General features: G+C 39.4%; 1 protein-coding gene across 1 annotated transcript in view; it reads left to right on the forward strand.

Annotated features, from left to right (window-relative positions):
- Window positions 1-23,459, forward strand: part of FER (FER tyrosine kinase) — a 180,528-nt gene that overhangs the window by 36,601 nt on the left and 120,468 nt on the right. The window contains exons 6-9 of the mRNA XM_059833349.1: window positions 379-516; window positions 1,473-1,592; window positions 11,595-11,717; window positions 15,728-15,917. Of these exons, the coding sequence (XP_059689332.1) occupies window positions 379-516; window positions 1,473-1,592; window positions 11,595-11,717; window positions 15,728-15,917 (571 nt within the window). The remainder of the gene's footprint in view (window positions 1-378; window positions 517-1,472; window positions 1,593-11,594; window positions 11,718-15,727; window positions 15,918-23,459) is intronic.

Consider the following 23,459-nt stretch of genomic DNA (forward strand, 5'->3'; position numbering starts at 1 on the left):
AACATGAAAAGCTTTAGTGTAGGTTATAACAGGTATGATAAGTCCTTTGTGAAGAAGAGTGTCATCAGTGAGCTGTATACATTCCTTTTCCTTGTAATCTCTACAGTTTTTAGTTTAGCTGCACTGTATGTAGATGCACTGAAATCAATCCAAGGAGTGTATGGTCTTAGAGACTTCTCATCTGTAGCCAATCTGTAAAGAAAAGGCCACAGATGATCTGTTAGTTCTTTGAGTAATAATTTATTGTCTTATTTTTTCCCTTTTTAGCCAGTTGCAACAAGAGTTTGTAGAAACAGCAAATTGAAAGTTTGAAGCATCTTCAATGTCATCTATGCCTTCAGTGCCATGTTATACACTAGAATTTTTTTTCCTCTCTAGAAAAGGAATCTTGGATGAGTATAGCCAGATCACCAGTCTTGTAACAGAAGAGATTGTGAATGTCCATAAAGAGATCCAGACCTCGGTTGAACAGATAGACCCTGACTCCGAGTATAATGACTTCATAGATACTCACAGGTATGTGTTTTCATCTTGGTGTGCATGTTGATGTTTTGTCTTGAGAAAACCCTGCATTAATCTGCAACACTGCTTAAGTGATCAGAGTTGAATTTGTTTCTGTTTGGTTACTTTTATATTGTTACTTGTAAAGTTTTATCCTAGTTTGACAATTGTTCTACTTGCATGTACAGAAAGCTGGCTGAAAGTCAGGTTTTTAACCTGACTGTTTCTTTCACCATCCATCTCTTTGGCTGGCTCTTGAAAAACAAAATTCCAGTTACCATTATTACATGTGAAAAGCCATAACTTTAGTACTGACAGCAGACTATACATGACAGGCCAGATACAGTGTGAGCTAATTTACTGTGTGTTTGGATGCAGTTTGCATTCTGGGCTAAACTAAGTTTCTCTGCTTTAATTTATCTTATTGTCCAAATTCTAGTTCAAAGTGAACTCTAGGGACCTCTGTGTACTCTGGAAGTTATTGCAGATTGAGCAGTGCCTGAGACTACAGAGTATGCAGATAATGCAAGAAACTTTTCTACTTTAAAAATGAACTGTATTTGCCCTTTATTGAACTGTTACTCTGTATTAGTGTACGCAGAAATAGTCATAAGACTTCTTGCATTATCTTTTTTGTTGTTATGTGGGAATTGATAATTGTCACATGCAGGTTTATAGCAGGATCAGCTAGGTGTCAACCCATTCACATTGATAAACCTTCAGAACCTTAGTTATGCTGTGATCTTGAGTCAAAGAATTGTATGCCATTTTGTTACCTGGTATGATTTTAAGACTACGTTCTTTATTCAAAGGAAAATGAATGTGTATCCAATTGCTACCTTTTCTTTTATTTCATATGTAATTTTAACTATATTCTAGTCATTAAAGTAATTCAGAACAATTATTTGCTTTATGATCTACTCAAAGATACATGTTAATTTTGAAAATATAATATTTATTTACTAAATCAGTTCATCAGATGTTGTTGAACAAGAAATAGAGTTTGATACATCTTTACTAGAAGAAAACGAAAACCTTCAAGCGAATGAGATCATGTGGAATAATCTAACAGCAGAAAGTTTACAAGTCACGTAAGTCTTTCTTTACAAACCTTTCATCCTTTGGAAATGCTGTTATACATTATAGCTAAGCTCACTGAGATTATTGCATAGCTGTGTCCTCATTTTTAAAGTCCAGTTTCTAAAAATAATATTTTCATGCTATAGACTTTTTCCCATGCTGGTTTTATTGTTCCTTTGCACAAAATACTCCTCCCCAGTCCACCCAAAAACTTGCCAGCACTTTCAATATCTGTTCCTCTCCTTGCCAGTTAATTTATTCAATGCCCCAAATCCATCATGAATCCTCCTTGGGAACATACTAATTCATCTTCCCAAAAGTGTTTCCACATTCACTACTCTAGGAAAAATGCTGAAATCTTTTGATGAAAACACTGAGTACAGTGATGTAGTCAGTGATTTAAATTGCCATGCAGAAAATTTTCATTAATATATTTATTTCACGTGTTTTGTAAGCATTTGCTTTTGTTTTCCAAAGGAAATTCTTATTCATTGTTATAACATTTAAAATACATTAACATTGTTAACACAGATGTAGCTGTTGTATTGCATTTCCTGGAGCTTTTAGCTATTCAGGGTGATAAACTACCTCTCTATGTATTTTGTTAATACATTGCCTAGTTAAATCTTTTCATTACTTTTACCAACTTCACCTTTAATCATTTGTTACTGGGGGACAAATCTCCTGCTGAGGTTATTACGTTTTTATTATATTATTAGCCTCAACTTTTGACATAAAATGATCTGATGCAGTCACTTGTAAGATTGCAACTATTAATAGTGCATTTAATTTTTTTAATATTGATCATAGCAATTTAAAATGGAAAATTCAGAATTACATTGGTTGATGATGTTTTTGTTGTCTCTACTGTATTTCAATCCATGTTTGACTTATTTGAATTGGTTTTCCTTTAGAAAGCATAACTGATCCAAATAACATACCAATGGTGTGTTGTGGAGTTTTTTAAAGTTTTTTAAAAATTTTCATCTGCTTAATCAAACTACGACCCTTATTTCTTGTAGGTTATTCTGAAAACCAAAATCATAGTGAGTCCTATTAGCAGTGAGGCATTTCAAACATTAACACATTTCAGTGTCTTCTGCAGATTATTCTGATCCTGGTGTTTTCTCAACATGACAGAATCTCTGGATTTTATTAATACCTATTCAAGGTCATTAATCCTTCTCTCTTTGTTCCTGTGCAATCTGATTACTTTTTGTAAATGTATTCCTTGGTGGGTATTGAAATAACCTTTTAAATAGGAAGTTTCAGCCTCCTTTGTCAGACTCCTCCTTAGTCCTGAAGCAGCTTCATCTTTCTTGTGAAAGGATTCCTTGATAATTAAAGACCCTCCCTTCCCTTTAAACATGTTTCTGTTCATAACATATTCTGCATCATTACTAAATTGAGATTATTCCTGCTTAAACTATGTAAATGTTGGACATCTAGATGTATTTCAGCAGAGTAACAGGAAAAATATATATACTAAATCTCACTTTTCAAAGAAGTATTACAGTTTTTCAAAGTTTTTGTCTTCCATAGCTCGAAAAGGGAAATAACTTCTTGTTTGGCTTGTCTTCTGTGTCCCGTTGTTTAGAAGTAAGACATCAGCATGTCTTAAGTGAAAGAGATGAAATGCTGCTTTTCTAGTAAATGGTTCTGATGAAATGCGTATTTGTGTTCATAAATGTGTTTGCGTATTTGCATTTGTATAAATTTTTTTGTATACAAAATTTTGTATACAAATTTGTACAAATTTGTATAAATTTTTAATACAATTTCCAGTGTGTCCTGTTACAAATCTTATATTCATCCACTTGAAATTCTTTTGTGAATTTGAGAGAGAAATTTTATGGTGTGATACTATTTTTGGAATGGGAATCAAATAGCTCTTTTAAGTGTTGCTGTCTTTAAGGTGTTCACTTTATGATATAAATTATACTAGGACTGAACAAAAAAGTTTAGCTGTATTAGGTCAGACCGAAGATTGACCTAACCAACTTTCTTCTCTCTTACATTAGTCAACAGGGAATAGTCTAGGGAGGAGAGCAAGAACACAATGATCGTGCAATGCTGTTTCCTCAGAATGATCTCTCAGTCTCCCATAATTTTCAGCTCAGAAATGCTTTGAGACAGAAGTAGTATTTGTTTATAATAGCCTTAGGGGCAGTTTGTAATAGCCTTAGAGGTATTTTTCTTTTGTGAATTTGTCCAGTCAGTTTCAGTATGTACAAGTGTCTGTTGTCCACAGAATTTTTGGTCAAGGAATTCCAGACATTAACTTCATATTATGTGAACCTGCTACTTGTTAGTTTCATTTTATGGCTCTTAAGCTCTTGTTTTGGAAGATAATAGGAACAATCTACTCTTTTCTGCTCATGCTATTGTAAACTTCTGTCATACTTCTACTCTGTGATCTCTTTTTGAGAGTCATCTTTAGCTTTAGTCTGTCCTTTCGCAAAACTTACTCATATCCTTTATCAAGCTTGTCATCGTTATGTGAATGTTTTCAAGGTTACTGTATTGTTTTTGAGATGAACGACCAGAATTGCGCAGGTAATCCGGATGCAAAGTTTAGAGAGAGGCATAATGAGGTTTCCTGTATTCTTGTTCTGCTTTGTTTTCAACAAATCCTAGAGAATAATTCTATTTGATTTTCTGACCACTGCAGAGTATCAAGCCAGTGTTTTCATGGAATCATCTACTGTAATTGGAAGATCTCATTTCTGAGTGGTAACGGTCAGCTTAGAGCCATTCACTGCATAAATAAAGCTTTGGATTGTTTTTCCCCCTGTATATTTGCTTATTTCAATATGCATTGAAATTAACCTTCTAAATGATAGTCCAGTTATTGAGTATCATAAGATCCAGAATAATCCTTTACTATTCTTCACGTTCAGCCCTCTTTGTCACTCTTTAATCTGTCCTTTTATTTGGATTATTACAAACATATTAAGCAGTGCAGATTTTTGTGAAGCTCCATTAGCTCCTGGCACTGTAAAAACTGTTTATTCTTATCCTCTTTGTCCTTTTCTTTAATTGCTTTTTAGTGCAGGTGAGAACCTTTCCTTTTAGAATTGCTTAGTTCTCTCTAACTGTCTTTGCTCATATACCTTGTTAACTGCATTTTAGATATATTTTGTTATAGTCTTGCTTTAAAACCACTACAGCCACAGTGTATGACTAGCAATTTATACGTAAGATACTACATCCTTCATCCACAGATGATGACTTTTTAAAAATCCATTCTATGTGTGCTGAAAGAATAGAAATTTGGCTGTTGATCTTTAGTATTGAGGTCATGGCCTTGGGTCTTCAAAATACTACATCATTACATTTCTGCAGAGGAGAACTACCTTCAGTATCTACCAAACATAGTAAGTCCAGTACACATGGTGGATTTATTTCACAGACTCTTAACAGATTCAAAGATGTATATTGATGCAGAATCATTAATTTTTGGTTGAATCACTTGTTTTATTGAGTAGGTGAGGGGAAAAAAGACAGCTTTACATACATTACTGTTAAGCTTTTCATAAAATATATTTTAAGGAAACATGATGAGAAAACTGTCTTAGTTCTACATTTTTAGGTAAGTTTATATTTATGAATAAAGTTTTGACAGAGGGAGGTAGTTAAAAGTCAGTGTTGACTAGCTAACCTTTCTAAGTAATGAGAGAGGTATGGTGTCTCATGATAATTGTTGATGACTGTCACTGTCTAATGTTGAGATATTCTGAAAAGTGTAACAAAATAAAAGTTTCTGCTTCGAAGGTGCATGCATTAAAAACTGAGAGGAGGCAACCATGATGACCTAAGAGTTGATCAGTGGGCATATGAATTAATACGCAAATTAATTTAAAAAAATATTTTGAAATATAAGTTCTGTAAGCACCAGCATTTATTTTTATTGATATTTGAGGCAGAATGGTGCTAATCAGTAAAGTATGAAAGGCAGCTTTCCAGATAACCAGAATCTAGTTTCACAGAATCATAGAATGGTTTAAGTTGGAAGGGACCTTAAAGATTATCTGGTTCCAACCCCCCTGCCACGGGCAGGGACACCTTCCACTAGACCAGGTTGGTCAAAGCCCCGTCCAACCTGCCCTTGAACATTTCCAGGGTTGGGGCATCCACAACTTCTCTGGGCAACCTGTTCAAGTGCCTCACCACCCTCATGGTGAAGAACTTCTTCCTTGTATCTAATCTAAACCTACCCTCTTTCAGATTAAAGCCATTACCCCTTGTCCTGTCATGACATGCCCTTGTAAAAAGTCTCTCTCCAGCTTTATTGCAGGCCCCCTCATGTACTAGAAGGCTGCTATAAGGTCTCTCCGAAGCCGCCTCTTCTCCAGGCTGAACAACCCCAACTCTCCCAGCCTGTCCTCATAGGAGAGGTACTCCAGCCCTCTGATCATCTTCATGTCTGACATCTGGACTCGTTCCAACAGGTTCATGTCTTTCTTATGTTGGGGGCCCCAGAGCTTAATGCAGTACTCCAGATGGGGTCTCACAAGAGTGGAGTAGAGGGGCAGAATCACCTCCCTTGACCTGCTGGTCACACTTCTTTTGATGCAGCCCAGGATAGGGTTGGCTTTCTGGGCTGCAAATGTGCACCGCTGGCTCATGTTGAGCTTCTCGTCAACCAACACCCCCAAGTCCTTCTCCTCAGGGCTGCTCTCAACCCATTCACAGCCCAGCCTGTATTTGTGCTTGGGATTGCCCTCACCCACATGCAGGACATTACACTTGGATTTGCTGAATTAGAATCGTAGAATCATTTAGGTTGGAAAATACCTTTTAAATCATCAAGTCCAACCATAAACCTAACACTGCGAAGTCCACCACTAATCCATGTCCCTAAGCACTTCATCCACATGTCTTTTAATACCTCCAGGGATGGTGACTCAGCCATCTCCCTGGGCAGCCCATTCCAGTGTCTGACAACCCTTTCAGTGAAGAAGTTTTTCCTAATATCCAAACTAAACCTCCCCTGGCACAACTTGCGGCCATTTCCTCTTGTCCTGTCGCTTGTCACTTGGGAGAAGAGACCAGCACCCACCTCTTTACAACCTCCTTTCAGATAATAGCAGAGAGCGAGAAGGTCTTCCCTCAGCCTCCTCTTCTCCAGTCTGAACAACCCCAGCTCTCAACTGCTCCTCATAAGACATGTGCTCCAGACCCTTCACCAGCTTCGTTGCCCTTCTCTGGACACGCTCCCGCACCTCACTGTCCTTCTTGTAGTTAGAGACCCAAGAGTGAACACAGTATTTGAGGTGCAGCCTCACCAGTGCCGAGTACAAAGGTACAATCACTTCCCTGGTCCTGGTGGCAACTCTATTTCTGATACAAGCCCAGGATGCTGTTGGCCTTCTTGGCCACCTGGGCACACTGCTGGCTTATGTTCAGCTGGCTGTCAACCAACACCCCCCAGGTCCTTTTCTGCTGGGCCGCTTACCAGCCACTCTTCCCCAAGCCTGTAGCATTGCATGGGGTTGTTGTGACCCGGCACTTGGCCTTGTTGAATCTCATACAATTGGCCTGGGCCCATGGATCCAGCCTGTCCAGATCCCTCTGCAGAGCCTTCTGACCCTCAAGCAGATCAACACTCCCGCCCAACTTAGTGTCATCTGCAAACTTACTGAGGGTGCATTTGATTCCCTCATTGAGATCATTGATAAAGATATGAAACAAAACTGTCCCCAATACTGAGCCTTGGGGAACACCGCTTGTGACCAGCCACCAACTGGGTTTAACTCCATTCACCACAACCCTTTGGGCCCAGCCAATCAGCCAGTTTTTTACCTGGCGAAGAGTACACCCATCCAAGCCATGAGCAGTCAGTTTTTCCAAGAGAATGCTGTGGGAAATGGTTTCAAAGGCTTTACTAAAGTCTAGGTAGGCTATATCCACAGCCTTTCCCCGACCCACTAAGTGGGTCATCTTGTCATAGAAGGAGATCAGGTTAGTCAGGCAGGACCTGCCCTTCATAAACCCATGCTGACTGGGCCTGCTCGCCTGGTTGTCCCACATGTGCCATGTGATGGCACTCAAGACGATCTGCTCCATAATCTTCCCTGGCACCGAGGTCAGGCTGACAGGCCTGTAGTTCCCTGGGTCCTCCTTCTGGCCCTTCTTAAAGAACTTCATGAAGTTCACACGGGCCCATCTCTCAGGTATCCCTTCCCTCCAGCATGTCAACCTCACCACACAGCTTGTTGTCATCTGCAGACTTGCTGAGGTTGCACTCAATCACACTGTCCATGTTGCCAACAAAGATGTTAAACAGTGCTGGTCCCAATACCGATCCCTGAGGAATGCCACTCGTCACTGCTCGCCACTTGGACATCGAGCCACTGTCCGCAACTTTTTGAGTGCTGTCCACAACTTTTTGAATGCAACCATCCAGCCAGTTCCTTATCCACTGAGTGTTCTATCCATCAAATCCATGCCTCTCCAGTTTAGAGACAAGGATGTCATGGGGGACAGTGTCAAATGCTTTGCATAAGTCAAGGTAGATTATGTCAGTTGCATTTCCCATATCCACCAATGCTGTAACCCTGTCGTAGAAGTCCACCAAACTTGTCAGGCACGATTTGCCCTTAGTGAAGCCGTGCTGGCTGTCACCAATCACCTCCTTGTTTTCCATGTGCCTTAGCATAGTTTCCAGGAGGATCTGCTCTGTGATCTTGCCGGGCACAGAGGTGAGACTGACTGGCCTGTAGTTCCCTGGGTCTTCCTTTTCTCCGTTTTTAAAAATGTGGGTTCTGTTTCCCCTTTTCCTGTCAGTGGAAATTTCACCAGACCCCAGGACTTCTCAAATATGATGCCTAGTGGCTTAGCAACGTCATCTGCCATTTCCCTCAGGACCCGTGTATGGATCTCATCAGGTCCCATGGTCTTGTGCACCTTCAGGTTCCTTAGATGGTCTCGAACCTGATCTTCTACAGTGGGTGGTTCTTCATTCTTCCAGTCCCTGCCTTTGCCTTTTGCAGCTTGGGCGGTGTGGCTTGAGCACGTGCCGGTGAAGACTGAGGCAAAAAAGTCATTGAGTACTTCAGTCTTCTCCATATCCCTGTTAACCAGGTCTCCCGTTTCCTTCCAGGCAGGGCCCACATTTTCCCTAGTCTTCTTTTTATCACCGAGGTACTTACAGGAGCTTTTCTGGTTGCCCTTGATGTCTCTAGCCAGATTAAATTCTATCATGGCTTTAGGTTTGTTTACCTGATCCCTGACTGCACAGACAATTTCTATGTGTTTCTCCCAGGCTACCTGTCCTTGCTTCCACCCTCTGTAGGCTTCCTTTTTGTGCTTGAGTTTGTCCAGGAGCTCCTTTTTCATCCATGCAGGCCTCCTGGCATTTTTGCCTGACTTCCTCGCATTATTCCTGAGCTTGGAGGAGGTGATCCTTGAGTATTAACCAACTTTCTTGGGTCCCTCTTCCCTCCAGGGCTTTATCCCTTGATACTCTACCAAGCAGATCCCTGAAGAGGCCAAAGTCTGCGCTCCTGAAGTCCAGGGTAGTGAGCTTGCTGTGTGCCCTCCTTGCTGCCGTAAGGATCTTGAATTCCACCATTTCATGGTCACTGCAGCCAAGGCTGCCCTTGAGCTTCACATTCCCTGCCAGCCCCTCCTTATTGGTGAGAACAAGGTCCAGCACAGCACCTCTCCTCATTGGCTCCTCTATCACTTGGAGAAGGAAGTTATCATCAGCGCATTCCAGGAACCTCCCGGTTTGCTTAAGCCCTGCTGTGTTGTCTCTGCAACAGATACTGGGGTGGTTGAAGTCCCCCATGAGGACCAGGGCTTGTGAATGTGAGGCTGCTCCTGTCTCTCTGTAGAGGGCCTCATCTGCTCGGTCTTCCTGGTCTTCCTACTTTGAAGTTGTCTGCTTTCTAGATTTTTTTGGTCTCACTTTATGTGTTCTCATGCCATTGAAATGTGACAGTTTGGGATTGTGTGGTTGTTAAAGCTAATAATGATTATAGTGACTAACTGGTTAATAATACAAACCCTTTTGTAAACTGATTTTGTCCAGGAGGCAAATACAAGGCCACAAGAAACTTCCTTTGACAAACCACAACCAGGATGATACAAGGCAGATGCAGAGATGTCAGTTCTAGCCAGTTTGAATGAAAAATATTTTTTAAAACAAAAAATAGGGGTTGACTACAAGGAGACAAGTTAGTTTAGAGTGTATATGTTTGCTTTGTTTTGTTTTCTCTAAGATAAATACAAATATCCTGAAGTATCTCAAAAGTTTCAGGGAGAACTACATCTAATTTCTATTTCAATCTGATGCTGCAATATAAAATCTGATACTTCTGAAATGGTAAAATATTTTAATATGTGTTTTCTGCATGTATACACTCATACTTTCCAGTGGTGAACGATCTTACTAATTTGGTTTTAATTTCTTAAATATTAGTGTTTGAACATTTGATGTGACATCTGCTTCCTGTATATCAGTTGTTAAGCCAATACAATGTTGATTAAAATTTTGCTTAGAAAGCTCCTCAAAAACCAGTATCTGCAGTTACAAAATTGGTAACTACTTTTTTAGCAAGGTATTAAAAGAAAAAAGTTATTTGATATTAAATTGGAGACCCAGTGTAAGAAATTCGTCATTTCTGAGAAGCATACAGATTGTGATAGGCTAAAAAGAATAAAAATGTTTATTAAAAAGGGAGCAGTGGGGATATTACTTTGAGAGAAATGTTTTAAATATTTCCCTTTTCTCAAAATGGACACATGCAGATGCTTGTTCATTTGGGAAATAATCTTTTATTCTTCACTATATGGCTTTTTTATAGTAATTTAAGTCTTCCAAGGTAAGATCCAGGACTGGCTGAATAAAGAATATGTTTAATCAACATTGTATAAAGTATATTGAGAGGAGAGAGAACTAATTCAGCGTTTAAAATAAAATAATTCAGTTTGGTATATATGGACATGGAACATGGCTCCTAGATATCCAGAGTCCATGTAAATTGCTCTAAGTTGACCTTCTGTGTCACTCCCCAAACCGGAATGGTTTTGGGTGGTAGATCTGTGCAGTGGTAAGTACTATATGTATTTTGCCTTTGTTCCACTCTTTACTTCAATAACTTTCTTATTGAAATCAGGCTTGAAAATACAGGGGAAGCAGAGTAATAAAGTTAAAGATGGATAGATGAATGCAAGGAAGGAAATGAGGTGTACATATTTATTTATTTATTTATTTATTTATGTATTTATTTATTTAAAAATTGTTCTCCTGGCTTAATTGCTTGAAGTCAACATACATATTTTGATACACATTTTAGAAGTCATCATTATGTGAACTATTTATCTGCAGTGTTCAGAGTGCAAATGTTATCGTACACTTGCTGAGTTTTTGGTTATTGGAATGTTTGCCAGTGTAATTGCAAAGTGTCAGTAATGGTTTTAATGTGCAGTAACCCCTTCGCTGTTACTATTGACTGTTCTTGTGTAAGTTTTATTTTTCCTTTGAATTAACTGTTACTACAGAATGTGTGGCTTTCAGAAAGTTAATTGTAGAGAAAATATACAGATTACTCTCATAACAGAAAAAATCAGTTTGTATTTTTGTTATCTCTAGAGATTGATAGAGCCCAGCTACTAATTCTGTTTATTTCTTTAATATGCACTTCAGGAGCTGGAAGGCTTTTGTCTTTCTTAAAGCATCTTATAGATAAACAATATATTAGGAAGGCATGAATTCACAGAACTCATCCCAAGTTCTGGAAAAAAATTTCTTGATAGGAGAGTCTGCAGGCAGCAGATCATTCTGTAACCTTGTATGTATACAGAGGCTAGTATGGGATCTGTAATAATATGGGTTAAAAATATAATACAAAGGTATATCCACAGAAAAACACGACCAGTCACTGAGTGAGATAATTTAAAGAGTAATGCTTCTTTTCATCTTCAGGAAAAAAAAAATACAATGTTCCCAAATATATACGGTTTGTGTATTCACAATGTGGGTTTCTGAAATCTATGTCTTACAGGTTAAAAACAGTAATAGAAGAACTGATTCAGACACAGCAAACCCTTTTGAGCAAAGAGGAACTTGTGTTGGAACTAGAGAAAAAAATAGAAGAGTCCTCTAAGACTTGTGAAAAGAAGTCTGAGTAAGTTGAAATGAAATTTCAAAATATAATAATTTGAGAGAAAAGCTCTATAATGCATTTCCTAAGACTTAAATAAGAAATAACCTCCACTAATCTTGTTCTGCTTTTGTAAGAAGTGATTATCGTGAAAAACAACAATAAATTAATTTCCCATCTCTAAAATAACCCTTACCCAATGCAGATCCTAATTCATTGGAGAACTGAGCAGCTCCATTAGTTTAATATAATTGTCATTGTGTTGGGATGGCTCAAGAACTGGACCTTTGGTTAGCATTTTAACTTCAGCTTGATGGAAGAAGAGGAGTCAGTTCAGATTGCCTCTCTGACAGTGTTCATTGTGTAGATATAATTTTGTGAAAGACTTTTTCAGAATCATGTGGAAGACGTACTCTTTCTTTTGCAATAATATGTTCGGAACTCGTCAGGTTAAGTTCATTCTTCATTGCATTTTCTTTACAAAACTGAATGTAGATTTGATACGCTGTAGTACTGCATAGTAAATAATGAAGGCAAGGGATTAATTAGTGTTTTACATTGCCATAAATGAAACATTATTACGAAGATTCATTCTTGGGCAAGATCTTGAGGTTTTTTCCTACCTCTGGTTAGAAAATATATTCGCATGCCTGTGTAAACTGAAGTTAATACAACAGAGAAAGAAACCGTCTGTCTGTAGTTATGTTTTTCTGATTCTTGTTGCAATCAGTCATAACCTTACTAACTTGGTCATAAATATTAGTTTACAATACCAGGGAATTGGAATGCAAGTCCTCAGGTAATCCTGTCCTCATTAAGTGAAGAAGTCTTGAAGGTCTTCACTGAAGGCATCTTGTCACTTGATATTTCGTATAGTATTTCATTCATATCCAAAACTTTATGTATGTATATGATATGAGTGTTTTGATTAGATACTTTCCTGTTCTTTTTTTGGTGTACTCACATGTACTCACAGTATATTTTCCAATTTTTTGGTTCTTTACTTGCCTTCCTTGCTGCATGTTACTTAAAGGATAAACTATGTGAACTAGATCCAGTTTTGTCATGGTGTTATTTTTTATTTTTATCCCCTCAGTATTGTTTTGTTATCAGTTATATCTCTCTGAAAACAGTTCAGACCATCCCTGTGTTTCTTGCTGTGGGTAGGCTTCTTTGACTGATCCTACAGCAGATGTTTGTGGTGTTGAGGAGATGATTTCAGTTCAGACTGCACCAGTACCTGTAGGTCTTATTAAATGGCATGAAATCTGGCGTAGATTTCTAGTTGTAAGATGAAAGTTTCCCTGAAATCACCTCAGTTCTGATTTGTCATTGGTCATGCCCTCCTCCAGCAGACCCAGTTTTCAACTGCAGTGCAGAGGGATCAGGATGTTTTTACACATACTTATGATCCCTAGAAGATCTCGCCCAACTGTTGCATGTTCTTGACTGCCGTCATAGCATATGGCACTGGCCTCAGTGCTGCAAGACAAGGTGAGAGGTAAGCGTAGTTGAGCAATAAATGAAAGCTTGCCTCTTGAGCCAGAAGTCATTCTGTTGGTACCATACAAGTCTATCATCAGGAAAGAAAGTGTGGAGTTCTACTCCAAATGCAAGAGCTCTAGACCCTATGTTATTGCTGAGCCTCACCCAAGGTGCTGAGCTTCGCCTTTTCAGTGCCGAGGAAATCTCCTTGTCTACTTTATTTGGTCAAAATGATGGTAAAAGTCTACAAAATCATGTTTTCTGTCTCTTCACTTGAACCAGTTCGGACTTCAGCTGTCTCCCCACTTCTTTCTGATACAGCTTCGGTACCACAAGTTTTGAGTTGTTTACTGACTTTGCAGTGGCAGTCTGAGTTGGGGCTTGAAAGCATTTCTTGGTGTCTAATTCTGGCAACACTACAAATTGATCTTTGCACATACTGCACTTTTCATTAGGGCATGTGTAGAAGTGTATCTCCAGGCCTCTGATTTTGTGTTCCTCCTCAATATTTAGCTGTATTGGTACAACTATCCTGGCACCAATATCCCTTTCTGCTTTCAAATGACGAGATCACCTACAACACAGAGAGTGTTTTAATATTTTATTTATATATGTGTATGTCAAGCATACCATCTGCCCTCCCAACATGATAGTGTGTTTAATATTTGGGGTTTGATTTGTTTACCTTTTTACCACTTCCCAACCTGTTGCCCTCTTCTGGTTTTGCAAGGATTCTTCACACAAGATCTCACTCTGTGAGGTTGCTAGTAGCTCTTGCTAGCTACAAGGACTATAAAGTTTGCACTCATGCAAGCCATGGGCAAATAATTTTATAGGTTCTAATTCCTTATACATAGATGGAATGGGGAACATTCTATGATGGATTTGGGTAAACTGATTAGACAATAATCCATCTTGACACAGTTCAGGAAAGAGAAGAGCTCATGACTGTTAACTTGCAGAGTATGTCTTGTTATCTCTGGATCATGATGAGTTGAAACCATACAGTGTTTGGGAAGTTGTCATTCTAGCCAATGTGTATTCATCAAAGCCCTGCTGATGGTGGAAGACCATCATTTTCACAGGGTGATCTCTTTTTTCATTCAAAATGAGAACCAGATGAAAGAACGTTATTTTGAGGATAATGCCGTCATAATTGTTCATTTCTTTGTGTGATGCTCTTAAATGTGTGCAGTCTTATGCCAAACCTCAGTTTCAAGTCCTCTAATTGTGTCTTCATACATCATACTTATCCTTTTTACATGAATGATCATTCTGCTGGTTGTAAGGAGTTCTGTTGTTTGGTGACTTAGTGCAATGCTCATCTATAGGGATATGATTTTTATCTTTTCCTGCCAACGAGTATTTTAAGACAGATAGTTCCCTTATCACTTTGGAACCTGTTTGAATAGTCATTTGGCTTAGTATCAGTTTGTGAAGGAACAATCTCAATATCAACAACTTTTGAACTTGTTTTTTTCTCCAAGGGTAGGGCTTGCAGGAAGGTTTATCTTCCAGGGATTATCCTGAAAACACAGTGTGACAGAATACTGTGATTTTTCTTTACACTGTCCTCATTCTTCATAGTTATGGTCCCTCTACCACCACCATCTGTTCTTGCACACTGTGAGAACTCTGCATCTCTTTATAGACTACGTCACTGGACTCCAGTTGAGTGCTTTTAAGGGTGTCTGTGTTGTACAGTGAATGGTTCTGACTGTTAGGCAGCTTCTGTCCATCTTTCATTTTGGCAGTTCTTGGGGATAATAGAATAATCTAGGTACCTGTAGATGTTCTAAGTGGTCTGCTCATCCTGCAATAATGCTTGAATTATGTCTGTCTCAGAGTATTCAGGGGTATGAGGGGTATTTAGAGAGCCATAAAAACATGCAGAAGACAAGAAAAAATTGCTTTTAGCTCCTCATGGAGTTCAATTTATTTAGCTTCATAAGAAGAATGTTAGACTGCAGTCCAGAAATACTTATGCAGTAGAGGACCTTTCAGTCCAGAAGAGACAACGGGTATCTTTAACTTGACGCCAAACGATTTTATAGTGGGTGTAAGGTGAGTTTAATACTGCAAATTATTATTACAACAACTATGTGGATTGCAACGGATTTCTCATCACTGGAAATCATAACCTAAAAATGTATTTCTTCTTTACAGGATGAGGAACCCTAGTATTTATAAATTCAATCAAAAGTGGATGGAAATAGTAGTTTCATCTATATTTATTACAACGTGATTTTTGTGATAGATAGAGAAAAAATGGCAAAGTAGTTGTTGCGTACATTGACTTGTAGCTTTGAAAATTTTCTAGAATTGCTTCATGTGTTTATGCTGTTGAACAAATAATTACGTTGAGAAATATTCATGCTCTTACTTATAAAAGTTTAGTAAAATTTCCTTCATTAAATGAATGGATAAAGTGAAAAAAAGAAAAACAGGTCCCGGTATTAAATTTTTTTTTTATTTTTTAGCTTTTATGAAACAAAGTATGTATTTTAAATCATGTATATTTTTAAATAATTTGTTATTTTTCTCTGCAGTATTGTACTTTTGCTGAGCCAAAAGCAAGCACTGGAAGAACTTAAACAAACAGTTCAGCAATTAAGATGCTCTGAGGCAAAATTTGCAGCCCAGAAAGAACTACTGGAACAAAAGGTTCAAGAGAATGATGGGAAAGAGCCACCACCTGTAGTGAATTATGAAGAAGATGCCAGATCAGTCACTTCTATGGTAAGTTTTACATCTGTTTTACTGAATTGTGCAGTCTTGCACAAGTCCTGGGATCAACGTCTCAAGATATTCACAGGGATGACTGAAGTGAATAAGCTTCACTTTGCATTTGTGGACGCTTGTTTAGAAAAACAGTTCAGTTGTGTGATTTTTTTTAAGTTGCAATAACTTGTAACACCCTGTGCATATCTGTGGACTTGATTTGGTCTTCTGTACACTTGATGCTTAGTTTCTTATTAGGTTGTTTTATAATCACAAGTGTAAATTCTTAAATAGATTTAGTAAACATGACTGAGTAGCTATTGGTAATTTCATTGGCTGTGTTGAAGAAATACATTCACAGCTGTAGATAGAAAACTGACAGGAAAAGCTCTTGGAATCACTGCACACATTGCGTAATTGAGAAATGAATTTTATGTACTGTAATTACTCTTTTCTTTAAACAGAAAAAAACACTGGTTTCTTTGCAACTTATTTTTAAATGTTTACATGCTGTTAATAATCAAAAGGAACTTTTTGTGCTATTGATGAGACCCCATGTAATTTAAATAAGTACTTTACTTTGCTAATACTCTGTGTGACTTCCTTTTCCCAATTGTATGCAACTATGTGTAGAGATAGTAGGCCACACAAAAAAGCAAACAAACAGTACCTGTTTACTAAAGGGACAAGCAGTAGTGTTTGTGGATTAGGTTTGATATATACAAGATGCTTGTGACTTGTTTTCTTTAGAGGTTTAACCTGCCATTTCTTTTGGTCCATAGAGCAGTAGCTCAGTGAAATGATGATGAAATGTTTGTCTCTGAGAGGAATGCTTTTGTTTTCTCTATCTATTTGTCGAACCAATTTTGTTTTTTTTTCCATTCCTATTCTACAGTTATACTTAATTGTCAGTATTCTCTTGCTTCCACTACTACTGTTTAGTATTTACAAGGCACTAGCAGGTGGTTGCCATTTTCACTGGTACAAAACATTATTTTTGCAAAGCTTGTATGCTTGTCATGATCTACGAGGCTTCGGTAAAGCACAAAAAGGTGAAGGAGAAAGGAAGGATCGGGATAATGATTGTGAAAGATTAGGAGGCTTGGAATCTTTTTGGGTATGCTATCTTGTTAGTTTTGTCACGTAATATGCTGTAGTGGTGCTAGTGAATATTGTCTGTAAGGGTTTGTTGAGATGATGAGTCTAATCAAAGAATGGTCTTCTTCCACCTCAGTTCAAGATTACTAAAGTCTGTCTGCTGGTGTCCAAATCCCTGTTTCAATGGGTGAGACAAAATAATCCTTGCACATATGTACAATACACAGTGAAGAATTCTGACCTCTTAATCTTTTGGGAGTAGAAGTTATCTGTGATAATTTATCTTCTATTTTTGCTGGAGGAGGTGCATACTGAGATTTTTAGAATGATGTAAGAATTACATTTTTGCATATATTAAATGTACCAAGAGTAAGAAAAATGTCACTATTTTGGCTTCAGAGGATTTAGTCTTATAATTTGTATGCACCATGAAAAATAATGGAGTATGACTTAAGTGCTGGGTGATTTCCCTTGGGTAAGTTATTTAAGACAGGCAAATACCACTTATGTTTTGTTTAACTATTAAGTTCATATCCTGTGCTAGTAGAATTGACTGAAAAGCAGTAGATGCAACTGCAGTCTAAATTAAACTTTTTTCAAATTGCTGTACCTTGAGAGGGCAGTCTTGACTGTATCTCAGGATGAAAAAAAATACACTGATGGGCTCTTTATATAAATAAGCATCCTGGTGATTTTTATAAAGGCTTTTTTTTTTTTTTTAATAACTCCTTAAAATTATACAGCTACTAAATGATCAGAAATGAAATATTCTTTCTGCTGATGCGCATCCTGATATCATTCAGGAGGACTGTTGTTTCTTCAGCTATAATTCCATTTAGGTTTCTCTTCTTTACCTAGAAGCAGTTCACCTAAATGTTTTCTTATACTACATTCGAATGTGGTTACTTACTCCTATTCAGAAATTAATCATAAACACTTGTTCTACAAATTCTTTTCCTAAGAATATCAAAATAATAATTGGCTTGTGTTGTGAGCATGCATATGAAGTAGATTTTCATGTATTCAGTCACAAGTGGATTTTTTTTGGTAATTTAAAATTAAAAATCACAGAATCACAGAATGATAACGGTTGGAAGGGACCTCTGGAGATCACCTAGTCCAACTCCCCCGTCAGAGCAGGTTGACCTAGAGCAGATTGTGCAGGAAAGCATCCAGGTGAGTTTTGAGTATCTCCAGAGAAGGAGGCTCCACAGCCTCTCTGGGCAGCCTGTTCCGGTGCTCTGCCACCCTCAAAGGAAAGAAGTTCCTTCTCATGTTTAGGTGGAACTTCCTATGACAAAGTTTGCGCCCGTTACCTCTTGTCCTGTCACGGGGCACCACTAGAAAAAGACTGGCCCTATCCTCCTGGCACCCACCCCTTGAGTATTTATAAGCATTAATAAGATCCCCCCTCAGTTTTCTCTTCTCCAGACTAAAAAGACCCAAGTTCCTCAGCCTTTCCTCATAAGAAAGATGTTCCAGTCCCCTAATTATCTTTGTAGCCCTTTGCTGTACCCTCTCCAGCCGTTCCCTGTCCTTCTTGAACCAGGGAGCCCAGAACTGGACACAGTTCTCCAGATGCAGCCTCACCAGGGCAGAGTAGAGGGGGAGGATAACCTCCCTCGACTTGCTTGTTGCACTCTTCTTGATGCACCCCAGGATGCCATTGGCCTTCTTGGCCACAAGGGCACTGCGGGCTCATGGTCATCCTGTTGTCCCCCAGGACTCCCAGGTCCCTTTCCAGCAGGTCAGCCCCTAACCTGTACTGCTGCATGGGGTTATTCCTCTCCAGATGCAGTACCCTACACTTGCCTTTCTTGAATTTCATAAAGTTTCTCTCTGCCCAACTCTCCAGCCTGTCAGGCCACACTGAATGGCAGCGCAGCCTTCCAGTGTGGCAGCCACTCCTCGCAGTTTTGTGTCATCAGCAAACTGGCTGAGGACACACTCTGTCCCTTCATCCAGGTCATTGATGAATATATTGAACAGGACTGGACCCAGTACTGGCCCCTGGGGAACACCACTTGTTACAGACCTCCAACTAGACTCTGTGCCACTAATCACAACCCTCTGAGCTCTATCTATCAGCCAGTTTTTAATCCACCCCACTGTCCATTCATCTAATCCACACCTCCTAAGCTTGCCTATGAGGATGATGTGGGAGACAGTGTAGAAAGCCTTGCTGAAGTCAAGGTAGACAAAATCTACTGCCCTCCCCTCATCTATCCATTCAGTCATGTCATCATAGAAGGCTATGAGATTGGTCAGACATGACTTCCCCTTGCTGAATCCATGTTGACTACTTCTGATAACCTTCTTTTCCTCCAGATGTTTTGAGATGATGCCCAGAATGAGCTGTTCCCTCATGTTTCCAGGGATGGAGGTGAGCCTGCCTGGCCTGTAGTTTCCTGGGTCTTCCTTGTTGCCCTTTTTGAAGACTGGAGTGACATTGGCTTTCCTCCAGTCCTCAGGCACCTTGCCTGTTCTCCAGGACCGTTCAAAGATGATGGAGAGTGGCCCAGCAGTGACTTCTGCCAGCTCCCTCAGCACTTGTGGGTGCATCCCATCAGGACCCATGGACTTGTGGATGTCCAGTTTACTTAATTGGTCTCTAACTTGATCCTCCTCAACCAAGGGAAAGCCTTCCTTCTACCAGACTTTCTCTGTTACCTCCGAAGCCTGGGACTCCTGAGGGCTGTCCGGAGCAGTAAAGACTGAAGCAAAGAAGGCATTCAGTAACTCCGCCTTCTCTGCATCATCTGTCACCATGGCACCTGTCTCATTCAACAGCAGGCCCACATTTTCTCTAGTTTTCCTTTTGCCTCCGATGTACTTGAAGAAACCCTTCCTGTTGACCTTGACATCCCTTGCTAGGTTTAATTCCAAGGAGGCCTTGGCTTTCCTCGTTTCATCTCTGCATACTCTGATGGCATTCTTGTGATCTTCCCAAGTGGTCAGTCCCTTTTTCCAGGTACTGTAAACTTCCTTCTTCCACTTGAGCTTTTTCAGAAGCTCCCTGCTCAACCATGTAGGTCTCCTGCTTCCCTTGTCTGATTTCTTGCTCTTAGGGATACACCGATCCTGAGCTTGGAGGAAATGGGACTTGAATATCACCCAGCTCTCTTGAGCCCCCCTACCCTCTAGAGCCCTAACCCATGGGATTTCTCCAAGCAGTTTCTTGAGGAGATGAAAATTAGCCCTCCTGAAGTCCAGGGTTGTAATCCTACTTGTTGTTTTGTGCATACTGCATATAATCCTAAACTCTGTCTTCTCATGGTCGCTACAGCCAAGGCTGCCCCCAACCTTAATGTCCTCCACCAGTCCTTCTTTGTTTGTTAGTACTAGATCCAGTAGTACACCTCTCCTTGCTGGCTCCTCCACCACCTGAGTCAAAAAGTTATCATCAGTACACTGGAGGAACCTCCTGGACTGTACATGCCTGGCTGTGTAGCCTTCCCAGCAGGTACCAGGGTGATTGAAGTCTCCCATGAGAACCAAGGCCTGTGATTGTGAGGCGACTCTCAGCTGTCTGTGGAAGGCCTCAACAGATTCCCCATCCTGATCAGGTGGCCTGTAGTAAACACCCACAGCAGTGTCTCCCGTATTAGCCTGCCCCTTAATCCTTACCTGCAAGCTCTCAACTCGCTCCTGATCCGCTCCCAGGGAAAGCTCAATACATTCCAGTTGCTCTCTCACATAACGAGCAACTCCACCACCTCGCCTTGCTGGCCTATCTTTCCTAAAAAGAACATAGCCATCCATGACAGTGTTTCAGTCATGTGAGCTATCCCACCATGTCTCAGTAATTGCAGTGAGATCATGGCCCTGTGACTCCACACAGATCTCTAATTCTTCCTGTTTATCCCCATGCTGCGTGCATTCATGTATAAACTTTTCAGAGAGAGAGCTGAGCGTGTAGTTTTTGCCCTTGATGGCTGGTAGGCCTTCTGGTTCTCAAAAATACTAGCATGCTGACCCACAAGTGCTGAACAACTACACCCAGGCGCCTCTCTAGCAAGCCCAGTTACCTCCTTGTCCCCCTTTGAATCTAGTTTAAAGCTCTCTCAATGAGCTTTGCTAACTCTTGTCCTAGAACCCTCTTCCCCCTGTGAGATAGGCTTTTCCTGTCTGTTGCCAGCAGGCCTGGTGTCTGGTAAATCAAGCCATGGCCAAAGAACCCAAAGTCCTGCCGAGCACCAGGCTCGGAGCCAGGCATTGATCTGCTGGCTTTTCCTGTTTACCCCCTCATCATTCCCCGCAACTGGAGGGATCAAGGAGAACGCGACTTGTGCTTCCGATCCCTTGACCCTGAAAAGGTCCCAAGGCCCTGAAATCTCTCTTCATTGCCCTTGGACTTCTTCTCACTACTTCATCACTGCCTACCTGAAAGATCAAAAGGGAGTAATAATCTAAGGGCTGTACTAAGGAAGGAAGGAAGCTGCTTCTTTGCATCCTTAACCTGGGCCCCAGGGAGGCAGCAGACTTCCCAGGGAGACAGCAGACTTCCCTGTGTAGTGGGTCTGGTCTACACATCGGGCCTTCTGCTCCCTTCAGAAGCGAGTTGCCTATGACAATGACCCGTCTTTTATTTTTTACTGAGGTGGTTTTGATGCGTGGAGTAGTCCAACTAGACCTCTACGACACCTCCAGGCTGAGAGGACTATCATCCTCACCGTTGTCCAGTTCCCCTTGCAGAGCACTTATATGATCTATAAAACAACTTTGTAAAGATTCATGTCTCTTTAAGTATTTATGTAGCATCATGTAAATACAGCCAATTTCATAGTGGAATAGTGTGCAAATTGTTTTGTTTTCCATCTCTTCCATTAGGTAACAGTACAGTAGAATACTAACAAGGAATGAAATTGTGAAATATTGTTTGATGGGTTTTTATAGACCGTGTTATGTTACGTGTGTGTTACAACTTCATTTCCGTGTTCTTTTTTGCTTCTGTTAACTGTAGGAATTTTCATATTTTGTTGGTGTGTTCAATATGGTTTGGTTTGGTCAATATGTTTTATTGTTTGTAGAATGTTAGCTGTGTATTGGTGTTCATGTACACATTTTAAGATAAAAGGAAGTTGCTGGATGATTCTGTTTTGTTCAATCATGATAGCATAGCAAGGAGTTAGAACAATTCTTTTTTTGGCCATTCTTGAACTTTGCATTTAACAATTTTGGCATCGTATGTGGAAAAATAAAACCTTTTTCTTGTTTCTAGCATTTATACCTTTCTACCGAGACAATCATGCAAGACAGAGATAATTTTAATGCTGAAGGTGCTACATAAAATAAAGTCTTTGAGCCCCTTAGAGTTACAGTTATGATACTATACACTATGTAATTGGGAGAATCACAGTTAACTTTTTCTTCTACACTTATATTAAAGTAAGGAGATAGATACTAAGAAAAAGCTGGTCATTCCTGGTAAATAGCTGGTTTTTGCCAAAATGTTGTAGTATCCAAATGGTTATATATTATGTCACTTTACAAAAAATAACGAGTAACTGGAAGCTTGAACTAACTTTTCAGTGTTTAGATGTATAGTCAGTGAATGGCCTGTCATTTGTCTTAAGATACATATGCTGTTCTTGCTATTAATATGATCAACAGAGCATGGCAGTAGTCCACCACAGTTAAAACAAAGAAAACAACAACAAGAAAACTTTTATATGTCTAATGATCTGATTAGAAATAAAAACATCAGGAATATTTGGAATATTGCAGTGCCCGTTAAACATTTACTCAGGTAATTAAGTACAATGATGGTTGTTCGCACTTCATAGTAAGGCTTTAAAATTACCGCATCAGTATTGACTTTGAAATTGTTACAGAATAAGAAATCTTCAGGGCCTGCTTGAGTCTGGCAATAGATTTAGTTAAAATAGTAATTCATTTTGTTTAGGAATAATCCAGTGAAATCTGTATGCCACATTAATATGTCTTCTCCTTTTTCCTTACATGGTAAAACCAAATATTATAAAGGTGTAACCCCATTATTTTTAAGAATATGTATTTAAAACTATATGGTTTCCTCACTATAGAAATGTTTCATATAGTTTTGTTTTGTGTACTACAACATTATACTGGAACCACTGATAAAACTGAGACTTGGTATATGCAGGCTCTGCAATACTTGAAAGGTTTGTCATCAGGTGGAGCTCAGTGCCAGAAGACTAGTTATGACTGAATAATCAAAATTTTTCATCATTACAAATGTTTAAAAAACACATGAGAGACAGGGAAATGTGGAGGAAAAAATGTGTGTTCTCATCTATCTAACATACAAATAATCTGAAGTGGTGTTTTGGTTTAATTTGTTCTGATGTAGGAAGACCCTAATGCTTGGTCTTCGACAGCAGATGAGCCAGCTAAAAGAGCTGTGCAGCTATACTGCCCATGGAGCAACAGTACAAAGTCACTCTTCTTTCTCCATGTGCTCCTTAAACGACTTCCAGTCCA

Source organism: Gavia stellata, chromosome Z, assembly GCF_030936135.1.
Source record: "Gavia stellata isolate bGavSte3 chromosome Z, bGavSte3.hap2, whole genome shotgun sequence".
Lineage (NCBI taxonomy): Eukaryota > Metazoa > Chordata > Aves > Gaviiformes > Gaviidae > Gavia > Gavia stellata.